The 13,450-nt window shown below is 37.2% G+C and overlaps 1 protein-coding gene across 1 annotated transcript in view; it reads left to right on the forward strand.

Annotated features, from left to right (window-relative positions):
• The window catches only part of SEMA3A (semaphorin 3A), a 165,050-nt gene that overhangs the window by 47,796 nt on the left and 103,804 nt on the right, over positions 1 to 13,450 (forward strand). The window contains exon 3 of the mRNA XM_014310026.2: positions 2,016 to 2,078. Within this exon, the coding sequence (XP_014165501.1) occupies positions 2,016 to 2,078 (63 nt within the window). The remainder of the gene's footprint in view (positions 1 to 2,015; positions 2,079 to 13,450) is intronic.

The raw sequence follows: 13,450 nt of genomic DNA on the forward strand, positions 1-13,450 counted from the left end.
CAAGAAGGTAAACAATGGGATGGAGGTTTGATTTGTTATATGAAGTATTTTGATGGCACATTTTAAAATCCAGAGAATACCCTTTTATGAGAGATATATTGCTTCAATACCCAGAGATTATTTTTTTTCCTTAGTGTTCCTGACCTTTTGGCCGTTTGACTATTAGCTTCCTAAGATGATAGCAATAAATACCTTGTGTTTTCTGTTCAGAGGGAAGACAGGCTATTCATTTGTATTCTCTAAGGATAAGAGGATAAAAGGAAAACTGAGTATTTTCTTTTCTATTCTCTTTAGAGCAGCTATAAAGGAAACTAGCTATTTATTTGAATTCTCTGAGGGGTCAATTGCTTAATGTGCAAAACATCTGGAATAATTAAAAGAAAGAAGGTGTTTCCACTGCAGAAAACAGCTCTGTAGATTGGGAGTGATTGTATTTTACATACTTACATATTCAGATACTTTTAGAACGCTGTTTGACTTTGTATACAAATATTAATAGATTAAATAAAGAACTGCTGTCAGTAACATGGAAATGTATGTTAGCAACAGACTTAGAGAATTTAGATTTAAGAGTAGGCAAAAAGCTTTAAGAGTTTGGGGATCTGTTTATTGTAGATAGGGGAGTCGTGTAAGACACTTCAATCAAAATTAAAATGGAGCCAGTGCTGCACTTGAGCTCAAACTTCACCAGTTGTTGCTTCTGCCACCTAAGAAAACTCCTCAGGTTTCTGTCTAAATGCTGATGGCAACATCAAAACTCAAAAGCCAAATTTTTCAATGTACTAGAACCAGTTTGGCTTAGCTGTCTTTTAAACCAAATTAGAGGAAAAAGTTTTGCTGTGAAACTAAGGAGAAAGAACATCTGTCTTGAAATAGACTGGTTTGAAAAATACTCAGATTTTTGCCCAAAACTTGAACTAAGCTTGAACCGATCCTTTTGGGATATCTGAGAAGTTTGGTTAATGTTTTTCAACCTAGTAAATTTAAGTTTTCACATATCTGCACATTTTAAGCTGAGAATAGCAACAGGAAGTAGTGGGAATCCTCTGAGAGAGAATGTGCTCATAAAATTTTCAGTCTTATTTTATAGACTTATGGTGTTTGATTGCTGTTTGGATTCCATTAAGAAAATTTTGAATTTAAAAAATGTTGCAAACTATATTTCCAAATATCATCTGCAACATCTCCTTTGACCCCTTCAATCACCCACATTCCATCTTTTTTTGTTTTTTAATATTTTGCAATTTGCTTTCTATTAACAAACTATATTGAACACCAAGACTGTAATCCAGACTTAAGGCCATTCATATTGCATTATCTGAGGCTCCCAAATGAATAGCCTGGCATTTTATGGGAAGATCATGTTTTATTCTATATGTAATTCCTAAAAGCTTTTCAAAAACATGAATAATTGACTGTGAGGGTCTCTGGATTTTTTTTGTATTAGGTGAGATCCATTTTCTGCTAAGCAAACACTACAGAAAAACTAGATTTAGGATTAGTTGCTTTAGGGTGGCTCTATAGAAACAGCATAAACATTTCTATTTTGATGGTGCAATACTTGTCAAATACCATGACTCCTTTTTTGTTATTTAATTAACTGAACCAGCAAAAGAGTGAACTATTAGATATACTCTAATAGAAAAGGCAAACACTTTATTTCTGATGCTGGGACTCTAATGTGAGATTGTATTTCCATTATGTGAGATTTAAAAGAACACTCAGTCAATGGAGAGTCAACCCTCTCATCATTATGTCTGGAGATTCACAGCTGAAATTCACAAATCAGACTTCAAGATTGTTTTTACTATGACACCTATTATTCCTGGGTTTGCTCCCAATATTTCATTCCTTTGTTGTCAAATTTTAAGAAAAAAAAGGAAATAAGGAAAAGAACGTGGTGGAGTGGGGGAGGAAGATAAATTGGGTAAAGAGACTCTGTAAGCATTTGGCCTGCAATTTGTGAATGCTGAAGCATGAAATAACACAATGTGATTTTTGTTGTGTGTCTTTAGATTGTTTGGCCTGTATCACATTCCCGAAGGGATGAGTGCAAGTGGGCTGGAAAAGATATTGTGGTAAGTACAAATCTTTTTAGCATTTTTTTTTCCTTTTATAAAACATTGTAAATATTTTATTATGTCCTACTGTGTTAATTCTTAAAGTATTTTTCCTACTCTTTAAGGTCACACATCTGATCATAACTTCACTCTTGAGTTTTCTCAGTCCTCCTATATAGAAGGGTTATTAAGAAGGGTTATTCTATTACCAAGGGTTTCAATTTATAAATGGAAATCATACAGATGAAATAAAATTTATATACCAAAGAGAAAAAAAATCAGTAGGAAAGAAGAAATATCAGAATGAGAAATATTAGCTCTTGCATACTCATCTCCTGATGAGAAGGTACATAGTGTTTTGACCCATTTTTGCCCTGCTCCAGGTCCCAGTCCTGAGGGAGTTCCAAGAAGTGCTTTTTCTTTGTAGCATCTCTCTGGAGCCAGTGAGTTCCCCAGAGCCCTTTCCTACATGGAGTTCATAGCAATATTGAGGTCAAGGTGGTGTAAACATTCTGCATCAGTTTTTGTGCCTCAGGAAAGTCAGGAAAGACACTGCTACACCAGGCATCATTTTCTGAACATTTCCCCTCATTCCTGTGTGCATCCTATTCCCTGTATTTATGAGGTAAGAGAGACATAGTCAGCAGCCCCCAAATAGCAATCATTCCACACTGACAGTAGCTGTCTTCTTTATAGGAACAGTGTGGGAAATAGGGCTGAATAAAAGGGGGGAAAACAGATAAAAAATACATGCATGCAATAAGCCAAACAAATACTTGCATAGCAAAGCCAAGTGGGAAATCATCGTGGTTGGCAAGGTATAAGTGAGAGTGGAACTTGGCCCCGTGTGTATATGCTATTGGCCTGATTTTCAGAGATGATTCTGTAAAATATTCATAATGCCAACCATATGCCTCTGGAGAGCTCCATTTGAATAATTTCCTAGGTCATAATAAAAATAGTCTCATCAGTCTTTACCTAGGCCATAGAGGACAGTTGTCTCCAGAAAATGCCATCTGGGAGCAGTAGAGGTAGATTGGGTGAAAATTAAGAAATATGGGCTAAGCTAAATATGTGATGGGACAGCTGAAATGCCAGATACCTAGGCTATCTCATTACATAGAAATAATGCATTCAAAGTAATCCATGCTCATGTCCACAAATAATTTTCGGCAGTACTTTGCAAGGTGAAGCCTAGAATATCTAATATTCAAGGTTAATAAAAGGGGCTAGTGTTAAATATATGAGCAAATTACCTAACCTTCCTGCTTCATCTCATGTGAAGTATTATGATATTACATTAAGTAGATTTTTTTCATGACTGGAGTAAAAACCTAGAAAACTAATGAGAGATTCAGTACCTAGCATGAAAGTACATTAGGTTTTTTTAATAATTATTTATAGAAACTCACCATAGTAAGAAAGAGTATGTTTTGTACATTTGACTAAGCTGATTCTAATTCAGCTTAGTTGTTTAAAATTGTAGAGACACATTCTGGAGTAAGCTGAGAGGTCCCTATCTGACTGTGGTGAGTTTGAGAGGACTGCTTATACTGTAACTTTTATTCACTTTGATTCTTTTTCTTCCTGTGATACTAGGAGAGCTACACCTGCTGATCATGATTAGGTGAAGCCCACACCACTGTGCAGTGCAGTGTGTGACCCTGGCAGTAGATCCTGTAAGATTGTTTGGGGTGGTTTTGGTTTTTTGGAGGGTTTTGGGTTTTTTTTTTTTTTTTTGGTAATTTTAGGGTTCTCTACAGGAGTAGGTGAGAAATAAAATAAACATGTAGGAGGCTATAAAGAGGGAATACATATCTTGATGTGATCAGAACATTGTCTTTAAATATTTACAGCTACCATGCCAAAAAACAGTGCATTACAAGCAACATATTCAATGCAACTTCTTAACTCTAATTATAGATAATTAAAAAATCTTACTTTTCCTCTCTTTTTTATTTCTTAAAGCCATTGTCAGTACCTTGGGAGTGTGAAATACAAAGACCATAAAAATAACTCAACAAACTCTCATTAGAGGGAACAGGAGAAAAAGAGGACAAATAAAGCAACATATAAACCAGGCTCGATATAATACTGCTTTCAGCATGTACCACTTCTAAGATATTATATACTCCTCACTTCTGGTGGTTCAAAACTTTCTGCATGACAGCCTATACTTCTGCATTGAGGTCTTTTTCTAAAAAAACCCTCCTTTTAATTATTGATCTCCAGGGTAAGTCAGTGCTGAAAATGCAACCCCCACTAATGGGCCAGGTGCGCTGCAGCAGCTGCAGCACAAGCACAGCCCCGGCCCTGCCCCACTGCTAACCTCAGCCATGACCTCTGAGACTTCCTCTCATAATTAGAAGTGGTAATTCAGCGTTGTTTTCACTCCTTCAGAGGGATTCCTGATCCTGATGCTGTCAGTCATGCCAGTCTCAGCACAGCAGGTTCATGGCTCAGGAAGGTCCACACGGGATTTGAGGGGAGCAGCCAATGGGGCCTATTCCTGCTCTCCTGCTGCCCCTCTGTTGCTTAAACAGTCCTTTTAATTTCTGTTTTTAAAGGGCTTAGAATATGTTAATTACTTAAGCTTCACTCAGTGTTTAGGTAGATAAAACTTTTAAAGTGTGCTTGGGATTTTTTTCCATATGAGTAAGCTGAGAAGAGTTGCTGAAAAACTCCCCCCCAGCTATGCAATACTTATTAAAGCAGGACTTCTCTGAAAAAGGTTAATTGCTAAAATATAGATTTTTTCCAATAAAATCATAATTACTGACCCGTGTAAGTACTTCATATTACAATATATTTCCATTTCCTCAGTATAGAGTATCACAAGCACCAAAGTAACTTTGTTCATGAAAAATTAAAGGCTATAAATAATAAATAGGATATTTGCTTACGTAATTCAACTAAATGAGTAATTCTGTGAGGATTTCTTGCTATTCTGGACCTCAGTGTCTTATTTGATCTATTCTGGTTTCTGTTAGTCCTGTGAATATTTCTCATGATTCCTGGCCAGACCTTGGTAATGATCAAAGAAGACAAAGTCTCTACAGAATAATTCTCAGCTTTTATACTGAACTTACAGAACAGTCATGCTGCTAGTCATATTCCTCACTGGTGAGCCTCAGTATTTCATTTAAAAATACAACAGTCACCTACAAATACAAACGGCAACCTCTGCATTACATGTGGGATAAATAACAGGTAACTAACAGAAAAAGAAAAAAAAAAGTGGCTACAATTCTATTTTGACATTCCTGGGATATCATAAACCAACAAAGCAGAGCTTGGTGGTTTACAAAAGTTATCAGAAACACTAGTTAGTTTTGCAGGCAGGCTTAGAGCAAGGATAAGTTCCTGACTGGAAACCTCATTTAGTCCTTAAACTGTTAATTTGTCATTGCTTTGAAAGTTTTGGCTGCTTTGGCTGTTTAGTCAATAAATCTCTGCATTAGATTTGCGCTGTAGCAGTAGTTCACAAGTTACACAATTAATCAGAGTAATTCCTATTAAAAGGTGCAATAGGTTTCTATTACCTGAAAGCTTAAAAAATGTGTTTCTGAAGGGCACCTTAGGATGTTACTTTCAAGTGCAATTTGACTATCCAATTTATATGGCCACTTTTAAAGATTCCAGGTCAAATTAAATTGTTGAAACCGTCCCTTCTGGCCTTGACATGTATAAATGTATAAAATTTCAGTAGGTGCTTTAACAAAGTCACATAGGACAAGCTGCACAATGACAGACACATTGTGAGGTATCAGCTTCTCCCTGGATGTTTCTGGTGAGAAATGCACTTTGATTTACAAACAGATACAAAGAGTGCCAAGTACTTTTCCTTGGTACCAGCAAGTTTCTACATCTGCTCTGTCACATGAATACAGAGTTACTCCATCCAGGTCCAGAAAGAGTTACACTTCTATGTACACAGCTGAAGTGTACCAGCACATTTGCATGTGGGTAAGCCCTGACTGAATTATAATAATAAAAGGAGATAGGCATCTACTGGGCTGTTTAATTGGAATTAAATTTTACCTAGTTATTATCTCTCACCTGATTCCAACTGTGCTTAACTTTTTTATACTTAATACTTCTCTTGACAGCAATTTGGAATCACTTTTGATCAGAAACTTATTTCCAGTGACAAAGCTTTTAAGGCTCTTTACACATATTTTATGACATAGCCATATTCTGTGCATGCCTCTTTGCATTAAAATGTAGCTAGCACTTGATTATTCAATTTATTGTTCATGCAAATACAAACACATGACTGTAATTTAATACACCATCTCATTTGTTACAGTCATATTTAAAGCCAAAATGTTCGTACGTGATCGTAGTTTATAGTTTCTTTAAAGTTTTCTGTCCCCTCCCTAAAATATAGGAAGGCAGAGGATTGATCTTTAGGCTTATGTATCCATCAGTGTACAATGATTTAATTTGGAAAGAAAAAAACCCAAAAGAACACACAAAGTAAAAAGTGACTCAACAAGTGTCCCTCAGCCATATCTGGTGATATTTTGGAAAAAACATAGTTGGCTATAATTGAACACGAGTCCCTTTAACTCATTTTATTACTGTTGTTGCCTTAGGGAATATAGAAGAACATAGAGGCAGAAAGTAAAAGTAATTCTTTTCATCTGTTATTGTAAACAAAGATCTGAAGAGGGAATCAAAATTGAATATACAATGCTGGCTGGATCTAGAAAGCATGTTTCTAAATTCATCTGACAGGCACAATTTTTCCAGTCAAATTACCTCTGGCCCTTTGGGTGTGCCAAAGAGAAGTTCATTCCTTTCTGTCAAGGTTCTTCCTTTGGAGGACATCTACAGCCAAGTCTGCAGCTTTTCTCCCACCAACCTTCATTGCCATCCCTTTTTCCTTTCTGGCTTCCTGTCTCCAGCACAGCAGTAAAATTCTTTACCAAAGCCTAAAGACCCAGAATACCCTTCCAGCCTGGGGAAAAGGGAAAGGTCAATGTCCCCTGAGAAGAGGGAGGAAATTAGTAAAAATCCAAACCAACATGTCTCAAATGAGTTTGGGGACAGAATATATTCTCAGCACAACCTACTGTAAGAAGAAAAGTATTTTTTTGTGACATGTGTGAGATAAATAGTGCTGGATCATATTCCTTCTTACTCTAACTGTTCCAGTTAGGCTGCTCACCCCTTCTTCTTGTGGACACAACTGTTCCAGTTAAGATGCTGGGTTTTTCAGCTTGAGGGCTGCTCACCCCTTCTTCTTGTGGACACAAGATTCTCTAATGTGGACACAATTTCCTACCAAAGCATTCCTTACCATTTGGGAGATGAGAGAGTGAGACATTTGTAAGCAGTGCACAGCTGTGCATAGACTACATACAAAAGAGAAAGATGGGGGGAAAAAACCCCTCAAAACCTTCAATCACTTCACTCAGAGGTAAACTGGGCTTGGTAAAAAAGGAGTCAAGGACATTGGAATCTTTCAAAGTCCTGTGGAGCTCTCAAACAGACCTGTCCCCCCCAGGAACTTCTGGTTGTGCCAGCTCCAGTTCTTGGTTGGACCCCCACAACACACCAGCATAAAGCCTCATTTATGGCTTATTTCAGATGTTGATCCTACAGCTTGTGTTCATTAGGCATTTGCATATATTTCTTTCTATGAACTGACCAAGGAAAATCAGTTACTGTAAGGTAATAACTTGTGTCCTTGTACAGAGGAAGAATTAGGTTGGCTGTTGTTCATATTTTCATATTTTACCCATTTATGTATCATGGGAAGTCATTTAAATCTTTCAGTATGGGGAAAAAAATGATATAGATCAAGGAGAAAGCTAATTTTCCAGTTTTGAGTTAATTTTTCTGTTATAGGTGTGACTGTAGAAATTTGCTTCTGAAGGAAATTTAATATGCAGCAGATTTAATTCAGTCTTGCAGAAATGTTGTCTTTGTTGCTTTCAAAATACAGAGTTAGAAGAGGGAAAGTAAAGGAGAAATTAAGGAAAAAAAATCTTCCCAAAGTTATGGGGTTTAATTTTCCATCAGTATGTGTTCCTCATGAGCCCTCATTTGGCCTTGGCAAAGTCTGAGAATTATTTATGGATGAGTTTCCAGCTATTGCTATTTCAAAATGTTGTTGGGTAATTCCATGTTATGATTTACTGCACCCCAAGATGGACAGAGTAGATTTATTCTTCATACATTTCTTTCCAGAAAAACACATTAACTGGATGACTGGTAGAAATTATAGATATGTTCTGTCCCTGTTTTGTTTCAGGGCTTCAGTCTGAAGCTCATGAAGTTAAAGAAAAGCCTTTTCTTTGGTGCCAGTCGCTATTTTTTCTTACATTTGCTTCAAGTCTATTTTCTTTTTGATTATCTATTGTTTCAATAAAAGTTAATTTTAAAATTAAGGAAAGGTTTGCTCTGAAAAAACACGTCGCAGTTCCTCTATACTCAAGATGTGGTCACTATAGTACTATTAATTTAGGCCACAACATAATTTTTTTCTGTAGTTCTCTTGCTTACATATACCAAAAATAGGTCTACTAAATTTCTCCCTGCTGCACACAAGTTAAAGTATTGTCTTTTTTCTTTTGTAGTAACTCAGAGAACTAAAGGGAAAGTTCTCAAAATAACCTAGAAAATAATATGCTATTTTTCCTCTTACTTTTTTGTTTGTTTATTCTGCTTCTGACTGAATGGTGGAATCTCTGTTGTTTTAAATAATCAAATAATCTCTTATTCCTTTAGGAAATTCCTTTCGGATTAACATTTTCCAAAAGCTTTAGGTTACTCTACATGCATCATAAATATATGTATAGACAGAGAAAAAAATCCAACCAACAAAAAGATAACAAAAAACCCACCAAAACCATTCAATAAATTCATATTTCAGCAATTTCACTTGGGTGCCAAGTTTTTACTGAGTGGGAATTTTAAGCTTCTGTCACTTAAGTTTCTCTGGTTCAGCCTCACTCTGTGGTGTCAAAGCAGTTTAATATCCCCACAGAAATTTCCAGCTTCCCTCAGTAAGACATGTGTAACCTCCTAGAGTAGCTTACACAGTATTTATTTACAGTCATACACACTGCTAAGCAACTGCCCCTTGGAGATGCCACAGCCTTTTGCTTCATTTCAACACTTCATGGCTTTACCTTCACTTTCAACACACAAGCTTGGAGTGTGCTTATCTGAGGTGGCTGTGAGTGGAAGTCATTAGAGAATATATCTATACTGTGCTGAAGAAAAAAAAAAAGAAAAACAAAAAGGCAAGCTGACTGATCTGGAACCTCAGTACTTTACGTGCCTGTAACAGGCTTGGCAACCTGTTTGTCTGAAATACTCCACCCAATTAGCAGGTGTTGATCCAATTCGGAAAGGAGGGGTGTAATCTGATTTCTGCAGGAGACAGGTGATTACTCCACCCAGATGGAAGAGATAGATGAGAGAGACTCCTTAGATCTAGGCTGTGGTTGCAACTTAAATTGCTGCTGGGCTTGGTGAGACTGCCTGAGCTGAAACCCAACATTAATGTTCATTTCTTTGCTAATAAAGCTGTGCTCATATTGTGGGGCAAGTTTACTCTATGGAACAAAAGGGATTTTTAAAAGTTATGGTCAGAAAAGAACTGGCTTCTGCTTGACCTCAAAGCTTCCCAATATTTTGAGTTATTTCTAAAATACTCTTCTGTTCCTTAAATAAATTTATTTTGTTCTGTAGGAAGTGCATACTGCTGAAAAACATAACAATTCAAAATAAAGGAAGCTTGCTAGAACTTATGGACAGGTTTCATGTACAACAGTCATTCTGTGCCTGCAAAACCCAAAAACCCACTTATTTGCTGGACTGCATCCACAGAAGACTTTGGTTTGTCTTGTTAACTGTGCATTAACCAGATGTAAAAAATATGACATAGTCATTAAATCAGGTATTTTGTGCTGAAGCCTTTTCTTGGCATCCCTCTAGCTGTTCACAGGTCTGGAAAATTTATTATATGCATCTTCTGAGCAAAAATTTCAGGGCTTGATCCATGTCTTGTAGTTTGAACATACTGAATGCAGAAAAAGTTGTAAAAATTTTACTTCCAAAGATCACTGGGTCAAATGGTTAGTTCTAATGACGAAGGTTTAGAGGTCTGATGTGTCAAGGGAGGCATCTACAAAGCATGGCTTCTAATGACTTCTTTTAATGGCTTCTGGATTAAGATTGTTTTCAGGATGGACCCTAGGGAATATCCCACCCAGCTCAGCTACCTCCATGCTTGGCTTTGCTGGTAAACCCTGGGCCAAATTACCAAATACCAGTGGTGACCCAGATTTGCAGGTGGGTAGTTAGAGAGGCAGGGAGACATTTTGTGTTTTGCCCTCACTAACACAAAGGCAGAACCAGAGAAGCTTTCCATCTGCTGTGCAAGTGTGCTGACAGTACAACTGTTTGCTAATATGGCTTGCAGTTTTGTGGCTTGAAGGAATCAGGATATATCTGCCTTAATTTTTTTTTTTTGGCTGGCTTTTTTTAATCATCTGCTTTCTTCACTTCTCTTTTCTTGTCTTGATGCTTTAATGGTAAATATTCATGCAGACATCCTGTGACTTGAGTAAATTACACACTTTAAATATTCTCAAGAACTCTTGTCATATCAAAAAATCAGACAGATAACAGGCATAACTTACTTGGAAAGATAACTGGGAGCACAGTATATATCTGTACACAGTGTACATCTGAACTATGCAACCAAAAATGTCTTATCAGCCCTCATCAGTCTGAAGTTTCTCAGGGCATATCTTGTCAGCCAGAGGAAAATCTAGGTATGAAACTAATCAATGGATTCCTGTGCAATTCTGGCAGTGGTTGCCATGCCTAAGAGTAGAGTCATTTATGACATCTTCAAAGGAGTCAGATCCCCCAAATCACAATACCATATAAAGTCCTGTAGATCACAACCCTGCATAAGGGCCACTGAATCCAGGGATCTGTCAGCTTTGAAAAATTAGGTACAATCTTAGTTTGTATTGGATTTGTGTGTGTGTGTGTCCATGTGTGATGAAATGGACACTGCCTGTAAGGCTTTAAAAAATGGGGGATGTAACTATGCAGAAGTAAGTTAATAGAGAGCCTGTTCTGTAACAGAGACCCCAATACTTCAAGTGCTCAACTTGCTTCACTCACCACTGCAGAGTAGCTTTTTCAGAGGGTAGGACTATAAAACCTTGATCCTGCTAATTGCAGGGAGCAATAATGACAAAAAGGGGATGTAGATGATGGTATTGATCCCAGCTGCAAGGGGTACACAGTCATAAATCACAGTTTGCAAACATTTTCATGCCAGCCATCCTCCCCCACTCTAAAATCACGCACCTGCCTATACAGGTTCAGCGGGAAGGTTATCTCATGGAGTACAGGTGCCAGGCAGGATTTCCCCACCCATTAGGGCCTGCACACAGCTCCCAGTGCTTGGGGACTTTCCTGTTCCTGCCAGCATTACCACAATAGCTTTGCAGTGCTGTTGCCAACCAGCTTACTCCAATAAAATCAAATTTTAAAAGACCATTTCCTTTTAACAGGACTCCAATAACTTGCTTTGTTCGCTGCTTATTCTGGGTCTGGTTGAGCCAACTGTGCACTTGGACCAGTATTTTTCCAAATGTTACTGTAATAAAAACAGGGACACAGCAATAATTTTAAAATAATGGTCCTGCATTTTACAAAATCTTGCACCCAAACAAGAGGAGCTGTGAAAGCACACATGATGCAGAGCTCACCCTGAAGAGGCCTCCTCGCCCATGCTTGCTGACATGTTGAAGTCTTTCCTGGGTCTAGCTGAGAATCCATCATCTGTGTACATGGCAATCACACGTATATTTATTGCACTAACACTTCAGAAATATTTTCCTTGAAACAATGCTGCTCCATGCTGAAGAAGATATCTGCCAGTACCGACTGAAGTGATGGCAGTCAGCAGTAGCCCACCAGCAAAAGAGAGAAGTTAAAAAGCTCCCGATAAGTCCAGAACATCTTTCAGCAGTGTGATAAATTTGAATGACAGCAGTAATATCAGGGATTACTTATTCTCCATGGATATCCCTGACCTCATCACTTGAAAATTCAACTAATGGGACAGAAGAAGGAAGAAAAAAGTAAACATAATAATTAACCTCATGCATGGGACTTTATATGAAAGCTGTCCATCCATTTTGATTTAAGACAAAACATGTATTTATTTTGCTTGTCCAACTGTTAGATGATAGTTCTAAATCCTCTTGTCCATCCAGTTCAGACAAAATCTTATAATATTTTAATCACATGGCTATGTGGGAAGATTTTATAAAGGAAGAATGTATTACTGAGTCTGATGCTTATCTGGATTAAATCAGCAGAAAACTGTTGAAGCTAATAATACTATAAAGGATCATTTAGCCTACTACTTATTGCCCTGCATAATCTGGCCATTTGCATTTGCTGCAATATCTGAGAAGCAGTATGGACATCACTATTGGTTTGAAAAAATGAAGCCACTTTCTTAAAATAAGGAGAAAAATCTGGATATTAGTTAGTCACAGGGACTTATCTTTCAACTTAAAAAGATGTCATTAAAAACTCTTTGCTGCATTAGTAATCCAGATCGAAGGACGTAACTTCCAGGATTCTGGAGGAGAGATAATTACTGGAAACTCATAAAACCTACCTAAATTCTGTTTTAATTTTCATACGCGGAGCAGATGTTTTGACAGATGGATGGACTTTATTTTTGTAACTGTCCGGGAAAAGTCTGCATAACACAGCCTAATCAGTGTTACATATCTTTACTGTTTGTTTTTCAATCTTTCTGCATTTGGCTCTTATTCTTTTGGTTGCAGACATTTTCTTTGTAATTTATTTTTTCAGGCTAATCTCTCTCTGCATAAGCCCTTCTATCAACTCGATATATAAATATCAGAAAACCCTTAAAAAATAAATCTGCATGTTTGGTTTGTAAGTCAGATACATTGATCTTCATATAGTGGGTGCCTTTCTGGAAAACCTAATTAACACTTTATCTCCTCTTCAAGACAGGCCCTCTGCCCTTACAGCTGCTATAGAATTTGGAATTAAAATTTTGAGTTCCCATACCTGTCCAGACACACTGGATCTCTTTGACTTTAATTCACACTCTGAATGTAATTGACAATCTAATAATTTCTTGACTTGTTTTACAAGTAAGACTTTAGCACAGGAGAATTTGCAGCTGAGGTAGTGCTGGGGCTGCATTACCATAGTATGGTGCAAATTCTTTTAGCCGCTTTAATTTCAATAAATCATCAGCGTGGAACTGAGAATCTGAACCCCACAACTTCTTCAGTCTAGTCTAGAGGAAGTGTAAAAAGGTTTTTGGTACCTGAAGTTCAATCCTTTTACTCACTCAG

This window comes from Geospiza fortis, unplaced genomic scaffold, assembly GCF_000277835.1.
Source record: "Geospiza fortis unplaced genomic scaffold, GeoFor_1.0 scaffold732, whole genome shotgun sequence".
Classification (NCBI taxonomy): domain Eukaryota; kingdom Metazoa; phylum Chordata; class Aves; order Passeriformes; family Thraupidae; genus Geospiza; species Geospiza fortis.